This window comes from Gracilinanus agilis, chromosome 3 (genome assembly GCF_016433145.1).
Source record: "Gracilinanus agilis isolate LMUSP501 chromosome 3, AgileGrace, whole genome shotgun sequence".
Lineage (NCBI taxonomy): Eukaryota > Metazoa > Chordata > Mammalia > Didelphimorphia > Didelphidae > Gracilinanus > Gracilinanus agilis.
This window is the reverse complement of record NC_058132.1, coordinates 51,876,471-51,898,055: the sequence shown is the minus strand read 5'-3', so window position 1 is coordinate 51,898,055 and position 21,585 is coordinate 51,876,471. Positions and strand designations below refer to the sequence as shown.

Below are 21,585 nucleotides of genomic sequence, written 5' to 3'. Positions count from 1 at the left end.
TAGGGACACTACTAGTGGCAAAGCCTTTGAGCCCCTGCCTTGGGAAAAGTGGAGCTTCTCTGGGTCCTTTACTTCCCTCCTCCATCCTGTGCCTTTTTCTGGGAATGATGGGAAACCACTCTCCAGCGGCACAGAGCCAGGATGGAGAATCCCTGTCTTGGGCTCTTGGGCTCTTGGGACCAACAACCTATAACAGGATAAACCAACACCGGGGACCCTCTGGGGACCCAGGCTTCTTGGGTGCTCAGCCACATGTAGGAAGGGGTGACCGGGAGGGAAGGACACCTCCCATTTCCCCCAGTGTTCTGTGGGGTGAGGGGATGCATCTCTCCTTTCTGCTAGGACGCTGGAGCAGGAGGGATCTGGAGACTGCCGGCGGCTCGGGGAACCCAGAGGCTTTGCCTTCTCTGCTTCCTCCAGAAGATTTCCTGGCTGTGCTATAGTTGCAGAAGTCAGAGCAGATAGAGCCCTTAGACTGTACAATGTGAGAACCTGAAGGGCCAGCTATAGACTGAAGAACTTTAGAGCTAGGAGCCACCCTAGAACTCAACTAGTCACAGAATTCAGAGCTGGGGGACTTCAGTGGCCAGCAAGATGAATCCACACTAACAGGAACGTACTGTAACTTAAGGAATGGTCACCCAGCCTCTGCTGGAAGACCTCCAACAAAGGGGAACCATCCCCCCCAGCTCCTTGGGCACTCAGCCGTCCCTCTTTTGGACAGCTCTAAAAGTTGGGGAGCTAAGTGGTGCCCTGGATAGAGCAACAGGCTGAGAGTCAGGAAGACCTGAGTTCAAAAATGACCTCAGATACTTATTAGCTGTGTGACCCTGGAAAAATCATTTAACCATGTTTGCCTCAGTTTCCCCATCTGTCAAATGAGCTGGAGAAGGAAAGAAGGGAATGGTGAACCACTTCTGCATCTCTGCCAAGAAGACCCCAAGTGGGATCACAAAGAGTTGGACACAGCTGAACAATTGTTAGGAAGAAGTTTCTTCTGTCATCATACCCAACAATTGCCCCATTTTACAGGGGGAAAAATTGAGCCCAGAGAAAGGAAATGTTGTGTTCCAGGTCACATGGTATAAGGTCCAACTGACCGAGAACTCACCTGGCCCCTTCCACTGTGCCCTGGCAGATTCTGCTGGGATCTCCCCTCTATTACATAGAGTATCTAATCTATTCAGTGCACTCATCTCTCTCACATCACTTCCTTTGCAGTATGGCATAAGGGAAAACCTCTGGGTCTGGAGCTGGAACATCCATTCTAATCCTAGGGCTGCCAGTGATCAGCTGTATGACCTTTGTCAAAATCTTTTTCCTTACTAAGCCTCAGTTTCTTCCTTTGTAAAATGGGTGCAATGGATAGAGTTTTTGGGCCTAGAGTCAGGAAGACTCCATCTCCTGAGTTCAAATCTGACCTCAGATATTTGTGAACTGTGTGACCCTGGGCAAGTCACCCAACCCTATTTGCCTCAGTTTCCCAATCTGTAAAATGAGCTGGAAGAGGAAATGGCAAACTACTCTAGTGTCTTTGCCCAGAAAACCCTGAAATGAGGGAACAACAAAAGTAATGCTTCCACTCTCCCTTGCCAGAGGTATTATGGGGAAAGAGCTTTGTGCTATGTTATATAATAAACACAAGCTGTTATTATTGATGACTCCTAGGGACCCCATCTGTAGAGGAGCCCAACCCTCAGGAGCTCGATGGTTGCTAGGATGTGAGGAAATACGGTGTAGCAGCAGCCTCCCTCCTCCCTCGCTCCTGTTCCCAGGGATGCTGCTGAACTGAGAAGTAGAATTTCTTGAGCCCCGGTCCCCGAGTTCCCTTTTCTCTTCTTGGTCTGGGGACTCCCGGAGCCCCCTGATCCTTTTGCCAGAAGAATGAAGAAGAAAGAGTCCAAGAAGCAGGATGTCCAGTTGCTGCTTGATTTGGAACAAGGACCAGCCCCCCTCCCTCGGGGGTCTCTGCGGAATGGGGTGCATTGTGCCACTGCCCAAGTGAGTGCTGTGCCCAGGGTCGGGGTAGTGGTGCCACTGAACCGTTAGGGCTAGGAAAAAGCAGACCTGGGTTACTGCCTCCTCTCGTCCTCCAGATGCCCTCCTTGACTTGTTGGCATCCCACAGGATGGATACTGGGGGAGGGAGGAAGGGTTCTGTCAAGATGCCATGGAAAGAACACTAGCCTGAGAGTGAGGAGACTGGGGTTCAAGTTCTGGATTCACCTGTGATTAACTGTATGATCTTGGCCAAGTCATTTGTTGTTGATGGATTTGTTTCCTTTTCTGTAAAATTAGGGCATTGGTCCAGGGGATGGATGAGGTGCAGGGCTCTAGCTGGGGTGTGTTAAGGGGTGTATGCTGTTGGGTAGGGAGCAGTGAGGGGGCAGCCAGCATGCCCATGTGCTGAGTAGGGACCTCCCAGCTCCCACCTCTTCCAAAGGGCTAAGGATGGTGTGATTGCAGCCAGTGAGATGGTAGCTCTTTGGGTATCTTCCTAAAAGTTACCAAATACCTCAGAACCCCAGAACTACCTGAAGGCTTAGATATACCCCCTGGCCCACCCCCACACCCTTTCAGCCCAACCTGTTGGAGAGAGAACACCAGAAAAAGGAGATGTGATTTGCATCTGATTTGAATATCCTATGTCCCAGCCTTCACACTACCCTTAAAAATTATTTATTTTTTAAGCCCTCACCTTCCCCCTTAGAATCAATACTCTGTATTGGTTCCAAGGCAGAAGAGTGGTAAGGGCCTGGCAATGGGGGTCAAGTGACTTACCCAGGGTCACAGAGCTAGGAAGTGTCTGAGGTCAAATTTGAACCCAGGATTTCCTGTCTCTAGGCCTGGCTCTCAATCCACGGAGCTACCCAGCTGCTCCCTATACTTCCTTTTTTGTGTCTAGGCTGGTGGGGCTCTACCTTTGAAGATTTAGCACCCTATCCCTCCCCCACTCCCATCCTAGATTATCGAGGGACTTTACCAGGGTGTAGAGTTGGCCCAAGAGGGGACTGGAGGTCCCTCTCCCACATGAAATCCAGTAGATGAGGAAAGACCAAGGAGTGGGGAGGGCTGAGGGATTCAGGCGAAGTCTGAGAGGGATAGAGTTAAAGGCTCGGAGGAGAGAGATGACCAGGAGGAAAGTGGGAGAAGTTGCTGACTAGGGGAGGAGTGAGAGTGGAGGGATTAGACCAAGATGAACCACATCCCAGCTCCCGAAGGAGGTAGGGGGTAAAATTGTTAAGCCTCCATCAGGGATCAGTGAGGTAATTATAAGGGGCTTGGCATGGTGTTAGGCACCTAGGAAGAGCTGTATAATGTTAGCTATTCTTATGTTTGGAAAATGGAAGAGGGGGGAAAGACTGGAGGAAAACAAATGTCTTCATTTTCAAAAAGAGAAAGAATGGAACCTGCAAATGGTAGCTTGAGGAGTTTGGATGTGACTCTGGGCAAAATTCTAGAAAATGTTATTAAAGGGACAGTAGGAGGCATCTGGGAAAGGAAGCAGTGATCACTAAAGGCCAGCCCAGCTTCATTCGCTCAGCTTCCTCTTGACAAAAAGTCCTCTGGCCACCCTAGAATGGAATCTCTTTGAAGGCAGGAATTGTCTCACTTGTCTTTAAGTCCCCAACACCCAGCACAGTGCCTGGTACATAATAAGTATGTTTTAAAAATGTGTTTATTTATTCATCCATCCATCATAAGCAGATTTCAGTTTTCTTTTTCGATAGGGTTACTAGTCTGGTAAATCAGAAATGCTGTCACTATGGCTTAGCTAGATTTCATTCGGTGGATTGAGAGCCAGGCAGGAGATCTTGGATTCAAATCTGACCTCAGATATTTCCTAGTTGTGTGACCTTAGACAAGTCACTTAACACCCCTATTGCCTAGCCCTTACTGCTCTTTTGCCTTTGAACCAATATACAGTATTGATTCCAAGATGGAAAGTTAAAAAAAAAAAAAAAAAAAAGGAAAGTCTGTCATGCTATGTGTGTGGGCAAGATGGAAGATACTGGCAGGATGAGAGTAGACTTAGAGGAATCTGGAAATGATTGAATTTAGAAATGAACGAATCCCCATTGCCCAGCTCTTACCACTTTTCTGCCTTGGAACCAATATACAGTATTGATCCCAAGATGGAATGAATAAATGGCTGGTCCCAAAGAGTAATCAACTTCAGCTTGGAAGGCGGTGTCCAGTGGAGTGCCCCAGGGAGCTGTGCTTGGCCCTGGGCTGTTTCCTGTCTTTATCAGTGATTCTGATAAAGATATAAAGAGTGGGCTCACCAGATTTGTGGAAGATTCGAAGCTGGGAGGGAGAGTTCTGTTAGCAGACAGGGTGAAGGTGCCAAAGGATCTCTCCAGGATAGAGACAAACTAAGATGAAAAGAAAGGGCAAGAGGAGAAGGAGAAATTGCTTTATTATAAGAAAACCGAGAAGAATTAAATGTTACGCCCTATACTTCGGGTCAAACAATGACTTCATCAGTAGACTATTGGGTAGGCATGACTGGAGAACATTCTAAATATCTGAGAGTTCTGTTGAATTTCAAACTCAGTCTCCATCAACAGTTTGCAATGGGTTTTGCCAGGCAGATTTGGCCTTCATGTAAGGAGAAACTTCTCAGCAGTGCGAACTATCCCAAGATGGCATGATCTGCCTTGAGTTTTCCCTCCCTTGAGGTCTCCTAGCAAAGGATGGGGATAACCACTTACTTGTTGGAGGTTCTGGGCAAGGGACAGGTGGCCTTAGGAATTTCTTTTCACCTTTAATTCTTGGAAATCTAAGAAAGATGAGTGGGGAGACGAGGGCTGGGAAAGTTGAGGACTTGGGAGAGGAATGAAATGACTGGGAGGAGCAGGAGGCTCCCTAAAGGCCCTTGGGGAAGGACTAGGGAAGAGGGTTACGAGTTAAGGAAAGTTTGAGGAGAGAAGGATGTGGGGGTTCAAGGGGGGCCTTCTCTCAGATCCCTGACAGCAGCTCCATTGTTCAAGGCTCTATAGTTAGCAGGCAGTAGGAGGTTGGGTGGGAGGGAGGGGCTGGCACAGCTGGGACTGGAGGTGGAGTTGGGCACAGTATAGTACAAGCTGCATCTCTAGCTCAAATTTCCCCCCTCTCTTCCACCCCAGGAGTGGCAGCAAGAAGAGGAGGGTAACCCCATCTGTGCCCCATGCTCCCGTACCTCTTCTCTAGACTCCAGGGGCAACTATTTCCGAGATCGGAAAACCAAGATTGGTGAGAAGTTGGTTAGAGGGAGATGGGGCAGCCCTTTAGGGTCCATGCCCCTACCTCCAGGGAGGGCTTCTCCGAATCCATCCTACCTCTGCATACACATCTGGCATTGGGAGGTGTTTCCTTTGATACCATTCCATTCCAATTTCCTGTGCTTTACCCTATTTCCTCATATTTGAACAACTATATACCATGTCCTCCTTCCCTCACATGTCACTAGGTTGAAGGACAACCATTTATTCATTTATCTATCTATCTATCTATCTATCTATCTATCTATCTATCTATTCATTCATTCATTTATTTTTTAAGCCCTCACCTTGCATCTTGGAGTCTATACAGTGTATTGGCTTTAAGGCAGAAGAGTGGTGAGGACTAGGCAATGGGGGTTAAGTGACTTACCCAAGGTCACACAGCTCCTTAGCTTCCATCTTAAACTCAACAATATGCATTGGTTCCAAGGCAGAAGAGTGGTGAGGGCTAGGCAATGGGGGTCAAGTGACTTGCCCAGGGTCACATGGCTGGGAAGTGTCTGAGGCTAGATTTGAACCTAGGACTTCCTGGCTCTAGGCCTGACTCTCAATCCACTGAGCTACTCAACTGCCCCCAGGACGATCATTTTTATTCCTTGTCACTGAAAGAATGCCCTAGGAGGTCTCCCCATGTTAGAACAAGAATTGGGGAGAGGGAAATGGTGCGGGGTGGGGGAGATGTCCACTGAGGACCCTCCTTCCAACAGACTTTGTGCTAGTATGGGAGGAGAAGCTGTGGCTCCCAGGGAAGGGGGCCCTGGCCGGGCTCACTAAGACTGAACGACAGCGGCTCCAGCAGCAGAGATGGCGGGGGAAATTCCAAAGGAATCTTCGGGCAGCTGGGCTGCTCCTGGAGGAGGTGAGGCCAGGTCTGCTGCTTGCTGGGTGCCTTCTCTGGATTGAGTGGTCTAGGGCTCCTCCAAGCTCTGCCATTGCAAGCAGAGCTCTGACTGCGGTTCCCATGGTGCCTCCCTAGGTCAGCCCTCTGCCCTGCTCCATGCTTTAGGGTACCAGGGGATCCCCCAGGGGCACCCCAGCTCGGCAGAGCCTGACTTTGGGGTGTTTGCCCTGCTCTACAGGGCCATAGTCCTCCTTGGAGCTCTGTTTCTGAGGACGCTTCTTCCCATCTCCCCTCTTTAGCCATGCCCTTGGCTCCTGGTGGTCAGGTCAGAGGATGGCGCGTGGGGGGCTGGCTGGCTAGGCAGGCGTTTGGCGGCTGGGCCTCTGACCGGCTCCGTGTCCCTAGGAGGAGACCCCCGGGGAGCAGAGGGCCGTGCACTACCTGAAGCTGAGTGCCCCCTGGGAGGTGCTCATTTACTACGCCGAGGAGCTGTGCATGCGGGCGCCCCTGCAGGTGGGCTGTGGGCACGGGCAGAGACGGTGAGCTCGTGCATGCCAGCGTGGCTGCAGGGGCTCCGGCGGCAGTCCTGGGGGGTGGTGGCTGAGGGCTGGCAAGAGACCGGGAAAGGCTCTCCTCAGGTCCAGCCCAACCCAGACGCAGACGGCTCAGCCGAGATCCTGCGTCGCCTCCGCCTCCCCAACCTCTTGCAACAACACGTACCCAACAAGCCGCTGGACTTCTATACTTGCGCCTTCCGCCGGTCCAAGCTCAGCAAGTGAGTAGCAGCCCCCTGACCAAAGGCCAGCGCCTGCCCTTCCACCCGCTGCCAAGTGCCCGCACGGTAGCGGGCCCAAACCTTCCACCCCTCGAGAACCGGCCCGCGGAGGAGGCTCAGCGTGTCTGCGCGCTCAGAGGAGCCCAGCCCGATGCAGAACGGCCCCGCGTGGAGCCTGGCACGTAGCCCGTGCTGGTAAATACGTGAAATCCAGCCTTGCTGTACCCTGTCATCGACGGTTACCAGGCCCTATTGGGGCGCTCGAGGTGTTGGGAAATCCTGCTTGAGTTGAGCCATCCGCGAGCCCTGCCGCCTCTCGGCTCCGGGCCGGACACTGGGCTGAGGGGTAGTAAAGAGGCGCCATGGAACAGAGTGTCAGCCCCGCTTTCTCCTCCCACCCCGCGCCGTGCAGTGTCTCGGGTTTATTTTGCATAATTCCGTTTATCTATAAGTTGTTTCCTCTGATTGAATGGCCCTCCCTGAGGGCAGATAGTATTTCATTTTTCCATTTTCCCCACTCAGTGCCTGGCACTTAGTGGGTGCTTAATAAATGCTTACCTCTGAGGACAGCTGGGTGGCTCAGTGGACTGAGAGCAGACCTGGACCGGGAGGATCTGGGTTCAAACCTGACCTCATATACTTCCTAGTTGTGTGACCCTGGGCAAGTCACTTAATGCCGTTTGCCTAGTTTGCCCTTCCATCTTAGAGTTGTTACTAAGCCAGAAATTCTGGAAGGGTTAAGACCCCTTTTTGGTTCCTCATTTGTTTCCGGGCTGGGTTTTCTATCTAGCAGTCGAAATTCAAAATCTGTTATTTATATTAAACACAATTTATTTTTTTCTTTATTTTTCTTTTTAATATTTTCCCCTAGTTCCATGTTCCATGTTCTTTCCCTCTCCCCCAAGTCCCCCTAACCCCTCTTAGCCGGCACACAATTCCACTGGGTTTTACACGTTCATTGATCACGGCCTAATTCCAGGTTATGGATAGTTAGACTAGAGCAGCGGTTCCCAAACTTTTTTGGCCTAGTGCCCCCTTTCCAGAAAAAATATTACTTAGCGCCCCCTGTCACATACTATCACCGCCCCCTTACAGTTATTCACCGCCCCCAAATGCACCTGTGACCATCACCGCCTTCCTGGATCGCTGCAGCACCCACCAGGGGGCGGTGGCGCCCACTTTGGGAATCACTGGTCTAGAGTGATCGTGTTAAACACAATTTATAAAATAAATACAAGATGAGAAAAGGAATGAAAACATTTTAGTATTATTATGAAATCTGAGGGCCCCTTTGAAAAGGTCTCAGGGACCCTTTCAGGACCAGACGCTGTCCCCCGGTGGAATGAGTGAGTTTCCTGTTCCTGGAGGTATACAAGGGAAAGCTGATGACTAGAGATCAGAGGGGTTTGGGCAGTGTTTTTCAGGATGAGGTCAGACAGCCAGTAGCCTCTCAGGCCTCTGCCGCTGGGAGTCTCTGCTTTTGTTCGCATAGCCGGACAATGTGGGTCAGCTCTCTGGGCACGGCATTTCTTCTCGCTTCCAGCCCTGGTCTCTACTGGGGGGGGGGGGGGACACCAGGGTTGTGAGCCATCCTGGGCTCTGCCTCTCCCACAGGTTTTTGGGCAGTGACTCCCCAGAGTCCTACTTTTCCAACACCCAGAGACAGCGTGTGGTGAGTGACTCCCTGCCAGGGAGAGAGGAACGGAATGTGGGTGGTCTGACGGCCCTCCCCGCCGTACAGTGGGACGAGCCGGGGTGTCTCCCTCTGCAGGTGGCAGAGATCCTAGCCCGCACGGTCTACGGGAAGCGGAAACACGCAGAGATGGGCATTGCCCGCCTGCTGGCGGAGGGGGTCTACGCTGCCGCCTTCCCACTGCATGAGGTAGAAGCATCTCCCTGGGGAAGGGTCCAGCTGGCTTTGGTGAGCCTGGCATCCAGTGCTTAGGAAGCTCCAATGCCATCCAGCGGTGAGACGATGCCACGGATGGATTTGGCCGCATCTCCCGACTCTCTTCCTTCCCAGGGCCCCTTTGAGCTGCCTGGGTACCACGTGCCTGGCGCAGACTTGAACCCTCGACAGCTGCTCTATTCCTACTGGGCACGCTGGCGCTGTTGGCACAAATATCAGCCTCTGGACCACGTGCGCGAGTATTTTGGGGAGAAGGTGGCAATCTACTTTGCCTGGCTAGGTGAGGTGGTCGGAGGGCCAGGGGCGAGGTGCCCGCTGGGAGGCTGGCAGGCTCTTCTCACCCTGTTCTCTGACTTTCCAGGCTTCTACACTGCCTGGCTACTGCCTGCTGCTGTCGTGGGCACCTTGGTCTTCGTCTCGGGCCTCCTGACCATGGGCACCAACACCCCTGCGTGAGTGTCCACAGGGCATGGCTGGAGTAGCCTAGCCGTGTGTCTAGGCAGACATCCAGGAACTAGAAGGGGGAGGGCAGGTAGTGGTGGCTTTTCAGCCAGCCCTGGCTGCCCTCTCTCTGCCTTCAGGAAAGAGATCTGTGCCAGTGGGGGCACCTTCGTCATGTGCCCACTCTGTGCCACCTGTGCTACCTGGAACATCTCAGAGATCTGCCCCATGGCCAAGGTGAGCCAGAGAGAGGTGTTGTGGGTTAGGGGTGGGGGAATCTGAATCTGCTGGACTTTAAATCCCACCCTGTGGTAACCAGAAATTAGGCTTTCTCCTTCCCAAGCCATTCTCTGTGCAACTACTATTCCTTAAGTCTGACTTATATAGGTCTGACTATGTAAGCCCCTGTCACTTGCGCCCTTAGGACTGCCCTGTCCCTGAAAGTATTGTCTTACCCAATTGGAGTGTGGGCTTGTTTGACAACCGGGACCACATTGTTTTTTTTTTCTGTTTATTTATTCAATTCTTATGATAATACTTAAGTGCTTTTGCAAAAATTAATTTTCATTTTTTCTTGATTCACTCCCTTGCTCAAGAAGCTAGAATGGCTCCCTATTGTCATGATAAAAGAGAAGCTTCTCTTTGAAGCAGCCTAATTCCTTTGAAATCCAGTTCTAATATCTCTCTCTAGACATATTACCTGCGCCCTGTGCATTCCAATCTGACAACCTGCTATTCCTCAAAGGACACAGCATTTTGTCTCCTGATGATGCTCTTGGTCCCCATGCCTGGGATGCTCTTCTTCTTTACCAACTCCTCCCGGAATCCCCAGATCTGTTCAAGGATCAGCTCAAATGTCACAACGCCCCCCTCTTCCAACCCACCTCCTACCATTAGTACTTTCCGCCACTTCCCCAAATCACTTGGCAACTTATTTTGAATGTATTTTGTATTTCTGTGGACATGTTGCCTTTCCTCACTAGACTCTAAGCACCTTGAGGGCTGGGGCTATCTTGATTTTCATTCTCATATCACCAGTGCCAAGCATGATGACTGGCACACAGTAGGTGTTTAATAAATGTTTGTGGAATTGAATTCGATGGATATCGTGGTCCCCCAGGGTCATGGTGCGTGGCCAACATGTTATATTTTCAGTCAGGAGAGGCAAGTTTTAATACAGGCTTTGCAGGTGGCAAGGAATAGAGTGTTGAACTGGGAGTGGAGAAGACCCAAGTTCAAGTCCTACCTAAGACCTTTATTAGTTTAGTGCCTCTGGTTTACCTTCTCTTAGGCTCCATTCTCTTACTTGCAATATGGGGATAATAATTGTGCCTCCCAGGGTCTCTGGAAGGATCAAATGAGATGATATGTATAAAGTACTTAGCGAATCACAAAGTGTTATTATATCACTGCTAGCTATTATTATTATTGTTATTATTGTTATTATTGCTGACTAGCTGAGTGATCTTGGGCGAGGTCTTTCTTCTCTGTGAGCTTTAGTGTTTTTATTCGTGGTTCCACTAGGTGGTCAGTGAGGTCCATAGTAGCTCCAGATCTATGATTCTGTGAGCAACAAGGCTCAGGTCTGAGGATCCCAGGCCCACCCTGACTCCCTCTTTGTTCCCCCTGTAGCTGGGCTACCTCTTTGACAATCCAGGGACTGTCTTCTTCAGCATCTTCATGTCTTTCTGGGCCATGGCCTTCCTGGAGCACTGGAGACGGAAGAATGCCACACTGGCCCATCACTGGGACTGCGCAGATTTCCAAGAAGAGGAGGTGACTCCCCCCCCCGCCCATCACACTGGACTCTTTCCCAAGGTCCAATTCCAGTGCCACCTTTGCCCAGGATGACCAATTCCCCATTTCCCCAATTTTCAGAGATCCTATATTCCAGATGACCCATGTCTTCCATTTCTTGGTAGTTCTAGTTCCCAATGATCTGTTTGAAAAGATTGACCAAGTTGGGGCAGCTAGGTGGCTCAATGGAATGAGAGTCAGAACTAGAGATGGGAGGTCCTGGGTTCAAATCAAGCCTCAGACACTTCCTAGCTATGAGACTCTGGGTAAGTCACTTAACCCCCATTCCCAACCCTTACTGCTCTTCTGCTGTAGAAACTGAGGCAAAGAGGGCTAAGTGACTTGCCTGGGGTCACCCAGCTAGTAAGTGTCTGGGGCCAGATTTGAACCTAGGACGATGAGTCTTCCTGACTCCAGGCCTGATGTTCTATCCATTGCACCATCTAACTGCTCTTATAATAAGATACAGACGGACAAATTGCACCACTGTTATCTGTGAAGACCTGGCAGAAACTCTGAATGGTGGCCATTTGGGATCTGGACCGATTGAGTCCACACTCTGGCAATGCTGTAACTGTTCTTATGAAGGTTAAAAATAGGCAAACTAGCCTAGGGCTACAGATTGGCTTCACTCAAAACTCTTGTGCTGATTGGCTTGACCTAGAGAATAGCAGAGTAAATGGTGCTCCTTCGAGATGTCAAGATATGTGTGATCACATCAGAAATACCAGTTATCTCACCTGCCAAACAAGCTTCCTGGTGGATGTGCTGACCAGGGAAGTGGATTAAACCATAAGTATACATGAACTAGACTTTAGATATAAAATACTCATTTTTAATTGTCCAGCAGTATAACAGTATAACATCAATGGAACTGGAAGCAAGGCTTACTGATCAAAAGCAAGGATTTCTTTCTACTTTTTGTCAGTAATATCCGTGGCTCTCAGCTATAAAATAGCATATTTTATTATTTAGATGAACACAGGGAAATCTCGAGAAGTCATTTCCTACCTTAATCCAGATTAGATGAAATAAGAGCAGAAACTGAGGAGATTCTTAAATCAGCAGAGGGAGGAAGAACTGAAAAACTTCAGGTCATTAAAATCTTATCAAGATTCCAGAAGTGCAACCTAATAACAAGACTTATGGCAAAAATAATGGTTCTGGCTGGAGTGATTTTGAAAAGTAGATCAGCAGGGGCAGCTAGGTGGATCAGTGGATAGAGACTAGAGGTCAAATCTGACCACAGAAACTTCCTAGCTTTGTGATCCTGGGCAAATCACTTAACCCCCATGGCTAACCCTGATCTCTCTTCTGTCTTGGAGCCAATACACAGTATTGATTCTAAGATGGAATGGAAAGGTTTTGAAGGAAAAAAAGGAGATGGGCATACTTAGACTGGAATTTCTAAAAACCCTTTTTGAGCTGGGTAGCATGAATCCAACTATTTGACCAATTATGACAAACAGAGGGATTCAGAAATGTTATATCTGCTCTATAGTGAATGAACACATATTCCCAAGATATTTGACAGAGTGTTACAGGATTTTAGGATTTATGCAAAATAGTATGTACTTTGGCAGTAAGGATCATAGAAGGAAAAGTGGAGTGAAATAATAATACTTCTAAGGACATGGGTCAAATGGCAGAATTGACTTGAGGAAACTACAGGGGACTAGCAGAAAGACAATGAAAAATTACATTAGTACCTAATTGGTATGTGCTGTAGAAAACATGAACACCATCTTACCAAATTGGAGACATGCCAAAAGAGGTAGAATGGAATCCAAAAAGCAAGAATATTTCATAAATTATCAACATCTTTAATAATTAAAATCAAAAGTCCCCAAGTTAAGACAACAAGGATTGCAATGAAGATTACAATGCAAAGAACCAAATAAACAATTGAGTATCCATCCAAAATATGATCACAGAGACTCAGGGAGATCATGGGAGAGAAAATTCTACAAGAAAGAAGATATGGAAAATTCCTGGCTATGCAAATGGTCACATAACAAAAACATGTCAGATCAAACAAGAAATAGAAAGCATTCCCATCATTACAGTGATAAATGGTAGTACAGTTGTGGCAAGGGATGATGTAATGGAATCTTCTAGCTTCCCAGCAAAATGGAGAAACAATGAAGTATTAGAACAAGAACATCATTATAGACAGAAACTATTGCTCATGACTGCCTAGGTATTGCATCGACACATAGAAATCTAAGAATGACAATTTAACAGATGCTGCCATCCCGAATATTTGTAATTTTCAAACTGCATGGAATATAAAGCTTTCAAAATATAGAGGCTTTGTGGGAGGAAAATCAAAACCAGGTGGGGACAGGAGGTGGTGTTGATCATTCTCATCATTCTACCAACTCCTGGAATTCCTGGAATGCTTGCAGTGAGTCTGCCAAAGATGACTTACATTCCAATACTCTTACTTAAGTATGAAATACAATATTTTATTCTCACCTGAGCCATAGTCTAAAGAACCTAAACTCTAAAAAAGTAATAATAGGATGGTTACTTGTCCTTGGGCTGTTTCTATCAAAAAGGATGAGGAAAAGACAAACCATCATGGTAGTAATAAGAATCATGGTACCATAGATTTAGAGATAGAGAGGTCAAGTCATTTGCCCAATGTCACACGTGTAGTAGGAGCCAGAGTCGGGATTTGAATCTAGGCTTCCTTAGAGACAGGTAGTGACACAATGGTCAGAGCACTGATCCTGGAGTCAGGAAGATCTGAATTCAAATTTGTCTTCAGACATTTACTGGCTGTAAAGACCCTGGGCAAGCCACTTAAAGCTGCCTCAGTTTCTTCAAATGTAAAGTAGGAATAATAACAGCATTATCTTTCAGGGTTGTTCTCCTGGGATTGTTGTGAAGATCAAATGATATAATATTTGTACATAGTAGTTAGCACAGAGCCTGGCACCTAGCAGGTGCTATAGAAATACTTGTTCCCTTCTTTCCCTTCCCTTTGGACTCCAAATCTCTTGTTGTTTGTATTCTTGAATTGAGTAATTTGAGAAGGGAGATATTATTGAGCAGGGCAGATCAGAGAAGACATTCTGGAGGAGGTAAGGTCTGAAGGATGGGATGATTTGCACATGGAAGGGTATTCCAATTCCAATTGGAGATGGGGGAAATGGTAGGAGATCTAGTTCCCAATATCCATAAGCTTCAGGCCGTCAGGGACCTTACCCTCAAAACAACCAGCTTTCCTTAGTCTGTCCCTTCTCCTTTCTCCTTTCCTATTGAACATTCCCAGGCTATTCAGGACGTTCAGCCAGCTGGCCAATCCCTGACCTGTCCCCTATCTTTGGCAGGAGCGCCCCCGCCCAGAGTTTGCAGCTATGGCACCTCAGATGGCTCAGAACCCAGTGACTGGACTAAAGGAGCCCTACTTTCCTCCTAGAGCCCGCCTCTCCCGTATGGTCACTGGGTCCATGGCCATCCTTGTCATGGTGAGCTGGGAGGTCAAGGGAAGGGAAGGTCAAGGATGGTCTCAAGCTGGGAGGGCCCAGACTGGGAAGGATGGAAGAAGGATCTGAGGCTTTGCCAGAAATGTAGAAGTAGGGATGAGCTGAGCAGGCATTTCCCAGGCCCTGACTCTCTCGTGCTTCTGACCCACAGCTGTGTGTGGTGATGATCTTCCTAGTATCTGTCATCATGTACCGCGGCATTGTCAGCATCGTGATGTTCCATACAGGCAACCCTGTGCTCATGACCCAGGTGAGTACCTGTCACAGGAGAGAGAAGGGAAGAGGAAGGCCATTCTCCCTCTTTATTCCCTTTCTTGTTCCCATAACTAGCCTCTAGGCAGATGGTGTAATGGAAAAATTGAAGACCTGAAGTCTTACTTGTTGGGTAGCTTTGGGCAAATAATTTCTCTGGGCCTCAGTTTATTCCTCTGAAAAATAAAGGGGCTCTCAAAAATTCCTATTCATGCCTGAAATTTTATATTCAAAAGATTCTTCCAGCTCTGGCATTCTGTGTTCTAAGGGCCTTCATCCAGTTCTGAAAGTCTATGTTCTAGGCCCCCTCAGCGCTGACATTCTCTTCTAAGGTCCCTCCCAGGTCTAAGCTGTGTCACCTATTTCATCCCACTCTGGGGAGGCAGCTCCTTGAGTGCTGGTTCCCTGGTGTTTGGTTCTGCAATGAGCAGTGAGGACCAAGCTCCTGAGGGGAGATGAGCAGGCGTGGGGGTGTGAGCTATGTGTGTGTGGGAGGCCCTGGGCAAGGAAGGGCAGGCAGTCTCCGGTAACCAGCCAGTGACTGTTTTGCAGGCTGGCAACATTGCCAACATCAGCAGTACCTTCCTCAATCTAGTGCTGATTCTCCTCATGGGAAAGGTGTACACGTCACTGGCGGAGCAGCTCACCAAATGGGGTCAGTATGGCTGGGGCAGGGCCAGAGCACGGGGTCATGGGGGAGCTGGTGATATTTGTCCAATGTTATCACAAAGCAGTTCAACCACCTATGCAGTCTCATGGATGGAAAATAGAATGGAAAGCCATTAGAGACCATTTCTAGACCATACTTGAATAGGGATGTAGCTGACAAAAGGGCAATAGACTTTATTTGAAGTCTTTCAGTGAGGTCAAGCGATCTGAGCTCAAATCTTGGTTCTATGACTTTGGACAAGTCATTTCATATATATGAGTTTTAGTTTTCTCATCTGAAGTTAGAGAATCTTCAAAATTCCTTCTACGTCTAAATCCATGATCTTATGAATTTTGATTTTGTCTTGAGACTGCAACTCCTGGAGTGGGAACTCCTTTCACCAAGGCAGATTGCACCCTGTTTGTAACTTAGTACCTGAAACCTAGAGAATTGCCCAAGGTTCACACAAGTTAGAAATCAGAAGTAGGACATGAACCTTGGACTTATGGCTCGCTTTGGTCATCCTGCCTCACTAGTAACAAATAGCCGTCCTACCAGCAATCTCTCAAGATAGCTCATTCCACTTCAGGAGAGCTCCAATTTTACAAAGAGCTAATGCTTGTTGTAAATTTTGCTTTACATAAAGTTAAATCTGCCTCCCTCCTAGTTCTTCCCCCTGGGGATAAGCAGAACAAAGCTAGTCTCTCTTCCTCAAAATCTATCTTTCATATATTTGAAGAGAGACCTTTTGCCCCTTCAAGCCTTCTCTTCTACAGGCTAAACATCTCAAGATCCTTCAACCAGGCCTCAAGGGGGAAAATTATTATTATTTTTAATTAAATTTCTTAAAATTTATTTTTATTTACAAATTCTCTCCCTTCCCTTCTTAATTTCCTGCCCATTGAGAAAGAAAAAAAGGCAAAGCCTCTTAGAAATATTATAAATTTCCCCATTAGCCTTATTGAAGCAAAAAAAAGGAAGGAAGAAAGAAAGGAATGAAGGAAGGAAGAAAGGAAGGAAGGAAGGAAGGAACAAAAAGGAACAAAGAAGGAAGGAAATAAGAAAGTAAGGAAAGAAAGAAAATATGTTTCAGTTTGTACTCTGCGACAGTCCATTCGCTATCTGGAGAGTGATGGATCAGGAATCCTCTGGAATCATGATGGGTCATTATGTTGATCAGAGTTCCTAAGTCTTTCAGAGTTGATTATCTTTACAATATAGCTGTTGTATACAGTGTTTCCCTGCTCCTGTTCACTTCACTTTGTATCAGTTCATACAAGTCTTCCCAGGATTTTCTGAAACCATTCCTTTCATCATTCGTATAGCAAAATTGTATTTTGGGTGGCATAGTCTCTTCTCTTCTCTAGCATGGTCACCCTTTCCTGGACATGCTCCTTCTTGCCAATGCCCTTGATAAAATGGGATGCTCAGAAGCGAACACAGGAATGCAGTGAGACCCTGATGAAGCTGTAGGATTAGCAGACATCGTTCCAAATTCTCTACTACAGTTAATATACCCTCAAATCACACTGTCAATCAGTAGACATTTATTGAGTGCCTCTTTTGTGTCAGGCACTAGAGAAGCAGCACAGCATGGTGGTGAGAGGGCCAGCCTTGGAATCAAGAAGACCATGTTCAAGTGTGATACACATTGGAAGAGGGATGGGACATAGCTTGCTTGGTCCCAGAGAGAAGAACTAGAACCTATAGAAAGAAGTTTCTGAAGGATGAATATAGGATCCATAGGAGGAAAAGTTGCTTCGTCAGGTCCATTCCATCCCACTCTGGGGAGGCACCTCCCTGAGTCCTGGTCCCCTGGTTTTTCAGTTCTGTATGTGAGTTGTGAGGACCAAGCTCCTGTAGGGAGATGGGCAGACTTGAGGGCGTGAGTGGTGTGGGGGGATTAAAAAATGGAACTGGCTATCTTAGGAGGTCATAGGAGCATGGCTGTAGAGCTAGAGGTCATCAAATCCACCCCCTTCATTTGACAGATGAGAGAATTTAGGCACAACGTGACTTGCCCAGAATCACACAACTAATCAGCATCAAGTGAGATTAAGACCAAGGTCTGCCTATACCAAGTGCAGGGTCTCATCTACTTTACTTCCCTAAAAGCTCCCTCACTGGAGGTCTTCAAGCAGAGGATGGGTGATTACTTCTCCAGTATGCCACAGAGGGGGTTCTAATTCAAGCATAGGTGGAAATGGATGGCCTCTAGGGTCCCTTTCAGCTCTGAGATTCTGATTTTCTGAGATCCAAGGGCAACTTTTACCTCTCTTGTCATTCTATTTGGGGCTCATGGATCCCCAGAACCTATGGGGCTATGAAATGCCCCTGAGGGTTTCTAGAGAAGGGAAGGGAAAGCAAGCCAGAAACCCCTTTGAACAATATTGGGGACACCAAGAGAAGCAAGAAAGATGAACCATGTCAGGCCCGGGTTTACTCCCTCTCCAGCTTGACCTCTGATTACCTTTAATTTACTTCCATTCAACAAAATCCCTTCCCCATAAATCCCCAGAGATGCACCGGACCCAGACCCTTCATGAAGATGCCTTCACTTTTAAAGTCTTCATCTTCCAGTTTGTCAATTTCTACTCTTCCCCCTTCTATGTGGCCTTCTTCAAAGGCAGGTAAGAGGATGTGGCAGCTGGACCGGAATTTCAAATGTGACCGCAGATTCTTTCTAGCTATGTGGCCCTGGACAAATCATTTTGCTGCTGTTTGCCTCAGTTTCCTCATTTGTATAATGGGGACACCTAACTCCCAGGGTTGTCTGTAAAGCACTTACAAACCTTAAAGTTCTGTTATTATAATGGATCTCAGAAAATTTCCTGAGATGTAAGCCAACTTGCCCAGCTCTGGCATTCTGTGTTCTGAGATCCCTCCTAGCTTTGATGTCCTATGTTCTAAGGCCCCTCTGTGTTCTAAGACCCTTCCAAACACTGATGTTCTCTGTTCTTAAGTCTCTCTCAGCTCTGACATTCCATGTTCTAAGACCCTTCTAAACAGTGATGTTCTCTGTTCTTAAGTCTCTCTCAGCTCTGACATTCTGTTTCTAAGACCCTTCCAAACTTTGATTTCTGTGTTCTAAGGTCTCTCTCAGCTCTGACATTCTGTCTTCTAGGCCCCTCCCAGCTCTGATATTTTGTGTTCCAAGGATTGCCTAAGTTCCCATATTCCATGGCTCCAGGTCTCTCCTAACTTTGAAATCCCATGTTTTAATGGTTCTTCCAACCTACATTTTTTGAGTTCTTGGCCTATTTGTGAATAGATTTTGACGTGGTGTTGGCCAGTGAGTCCAATTGGTGGTTTGGGCTCTACAGGTTCGTGGGCTACCCTGGACAATACGGCACACTGCTGGGCATGAGGAATGAGGATGTGAGTAGCTCTTGGGCAGACAGACAGGCCCAGGAGGGCCGCTTGCCCTAACCTTGCATGCTTCCCCTGCATCTCTGCAGCATCTCAAGGCCAGGTTCCATAAACGAAGGCCAGGAAGCAGAAGGTAACGAGGAAAGTCTTTCCCCAACCCAATGCAAACTCTCTAAGGACAAGGGCTTTTCATCTTGGGCTTTGTGGCTCTGGAGTCTGGCACATTTGGTGGTGTTTCAAACCTATTCTTTAATCAAGTGTGGAGATCTCCTCGGTGAGGAAAGCAACTCCATCCATGCAGATGGGCACCTGCAATTCCTAGTCATAGACAGCTGCCTGGAGCCCTGAGAAGTTTAGTGACCTGCCCAGAGTCACACAGCCAGTAGGTGTCAGAGATAGGCCCGAAACCCAGGTGTTCTGCTGTGCTACAGTCTCTCCTTTAGCAGGAACCTTTAAATGCTTTGTGAATGAATTAATGTGTCTCGTGCCAAGAGGTCTGAGAAGTGAGAATGGCCCTCTCCACCTGTGAAGTGTGGGAAGATGGCATTGCTCCTGCCCCGTACCCTGAGGGCACAGAGAGTGATGGTGCTTCTCTGGTGCCCACAGTGCGGACCTGGTGGCTGCCTCATTGAATTAGCTCAACAGTTGTTCATCATCATGGTGGGCAAACAGCTAGCCAACAACGTGGAGGAATTCGTCTTGCCGTGAGTTGGCAGTGGGCACGGAATGGGTCAGGGAGCCCCGGGCCGATGGTGCCTGCAGGCCCCGTGGGTCAGCAGGACTCCCTAGCCTCTTCCACCCTCCATGTCCACAGGAAGATAAAAGCCTGGTGGCAGAAACGGCAGCTGGCGGGGCTGTGGGGAGCACAGATGGGGCATGACCCCCGACGCTGGGAGGATGACTATGAACTCATTGAGTGCGAGGGGCTGTTTGAGGAATACCTGGAGATGGGTGAGCTGGGCGCCAGGGAGGGAGGTGGGGTCCAATGGGAGAGGCCAGGCAGCTTTTGACAGGGAATAGGGCCACACCATGGTCCATGGCACCTGGGCTCCCACAAACCCAATATCTGTAAGACCAAGCAGTCACAAGGTGGCTAGGTAGTGCAGTGGATAGAGTGCCTGGTCTGGAGCTGGGATATCCTGGATTCAAATGTGACCTCAGACACTTCCCAGCTGTGTGACCCTGGGCAAGTCACTTAGCCTCCATTGCTTAGCCCTTACCACTCTGCTGCCTTAGGACTGATTATTAGACAGAAGGAAAGGTTAAAAAACATCAGGCAGTCACTCAACAAGCATTTACTAATAACCTAGTCTGGGCCAAGTAGACAACTGTGCTAGGTACTTGGGAAACAAAAGCAAAAAATGAAATAGTCCTTGCTTGCAAAGAAGAGCTTCCACTTACTGAGAATGCAAGGTCAAGGGGAGACCTAACACTCCTCTTCCCCTGTGCCCTGTAGTACTGCAGTTTGGCTTCATTACCATCTTTGTGGCTGCCTTCCCCCTGGCACCCCTCTTTGCACTACTGAACAACTGGGTGGAGATCCGCCTGGACGCCCACAAGTTTGTGTGTGAGTACCGACGGCCTGTGGCCGAGAGGGCCCAGGGCATCGGCGTCTGGTTGCTCATCCTGGAGACCATGGCCCATCTCTCGGTCATTGTCAATGTGAGCCAGGGACCTGGGCAGGGGAGGCAGGGATCAGGGATTCCCAGGCCGAAATCTGAAAAATGGGCGTCAGTCGTCAGAGCTCAGAGACTTGGGGTACAGAAACAAATATCAGGGCCTGGAGATCAGAGGCTAGAAACTGGGGTTTGGGCGTCCTGGCCCCAGGGCAGGTATTGGGAAACAGTTATTGACCATCCCAGATTAGGAATCAGGGATCAAAGATGGGGAATTAGAGACCAGGGCCCAAAGGTCGTAGCTCAAGACGTTGGGAGCAGAGATGAAGGATGAATGGAGATCAGGTGAGGAATTGGGGATCGGATCAAAGCTCTGGAGGTGGAGGCCAGAAATTCTTGTTCAAAAATCAGGGGTCAGAGAGCAAATAAAGACTTAGAGACGGGAAACGGGATGTCGGGGATCTGAGATTGGGAATTGGGGGGAGAGATGAGGAGCCCAGCAGAGGTTTGGAACTACGCTGGAGAGTCAGAGAAGGGACGTAGAAAGGTGAGGGTGCCCCGGGCCGCTGGAAGTTGGGGCCCCTAAACAGACGCCTCTCCTATGAGCTCCCCCTGTTCCCCAGGCCTTCCTCATTGCCTTCACCTCGGACTTCCTACCCCGGCTCCTCTACCAGTACGAGCACCACAGCCATCTGCAGGGCTATGTCAACTTCACTTTGGCGCAGGCACCCCACACATACCTGGCTCAGGGCAACCATACCCCCTGCAGGTCAGGGGAAGGGATGGGGCGGAGGGGCAGGAGGGGGAGGAAGGGGCACGTGTGTATGGGGATGCCCATGGGGTGCCTTCTTCCCTCCCTTTGCTGACCCCAGGTATAAGGCCTTCCGGGATGAAGCTGGGAATTTCACCCTTTTCTACTGGAAGCTGCTGGCTGTGAGACTGGGCTTCATCCTGGCCTTTGAGGTAGGAGTTGGAGCCTTCCCATGGCCTTCCTCGCCCCCATCCCCTGGTCTCTCTGGACTCAAAGTCCAGCCTCTACCCGCTGCTCCTCTCTCCCTCTCCCTCTCCCTCTCCCTCCCTCTCCCTCTCCCTCTCCCTCCCTCTCCCTCTCCCTCTCCCTCTCCCTCTCCCTCTCTCTCTCTCTCTCTCTCTCTCTCTCTCTCTCTCTCTCTCTCTCTC

General features: G+C 48.7%; 1 protein-coding gene across 1 annotated transcript in view; it reads left to right on the top strand.

The window, feature by feature from the left end:
• Nucleotides 1-1,884: 1,884 nt before the first annotated feature.
• Nucleotides 1,885-21,585, top strand: part of LOC123243108 (anoctamin-7-like) — a 20,416-nt gene continuing 715 nt past the window's right edge. The window contains exons 1-21 of the mRNA XM_044671289.1: nucleotides 1,885-2,001; nucleotides 5,129-5,234; nucleotides 5,971-6,122; nucleotides 6,510-6,617; nucleotides 6,743-6,879; nucleotides 8,494-8,551; nucleotides 8,651-8,761; nucleotides 8,903-9,068; nucleotides 9,150-9,240; nucleotides 9,370-9,466; nucleotides 10,862-11,005; nucleotides 14,365-14,502; nucleotides 14,672-14,770; nucleotides 15,325-15,427; nucleotides 17,940-18,051; nucleotides 18,745-18,799; nucleotides 19,397-19,494; nucleotides 19,605-19,741; nucleotides 20,247-20,452; nucleotides 21,030-21,175; nucleotides 21,279-21,369. Of these exons, the coding sequence (XP_044527224.1) occupies nucleotides 1,885-2,001; nucleotides 5,129-5,234; nucleotides 5,971-6,122; nucleotides 6,510-6,617; nucleotides 6,743-6,879; nucleotides 8,494-8,551; nucleotides 8,651-8,761; nucleotides 8,903-9,068; nucleotides 9,150-9,240; nucleotides 9,370-9,466; nucleotides 10,862-11,005; nucleotides 14,365-14,502; nucleotides 14,672-14,770; nucleotides 15,325-15,427; nucleotides 17,940-18,051; nucleotides 18,745-18,799; nucleotides 19,397-19,494; nucleotides 19,605-19,741; nucleotides 20,247-20,452; nucleotides 21,030-21,175; nucleotides 21,279-21,369 (2,472 nt within the window). The remainder of the gene's footprint in view (nucleotides 2,002-5,128; nucleotides 5,235-5,970; nucleotides 6,123-6,509; nucleotides 6,618-6,742; nucleotides 6,880-8,493; nucleotides 8,552-8,650; nucleotides 8,762-8,902; nucleotides 9,069-9,149; nucleotides 9,241-9,369; nucleotides 9,467-10,861; nucleotides 11,006-14,364; nucleotides 14,503-14,671; nucleotides 14,771-15,324; nucleotides 15,428-17,939; nucleotides 18,052-18,744; nucleotides 18,800-19,396; nucleotides 19,495-19,604; nucleotides 19,742-20,246; nucleotides 20,453-21,029; nucleotides 21,176-21,278; nucleotides 21,370-21,585) is intronic.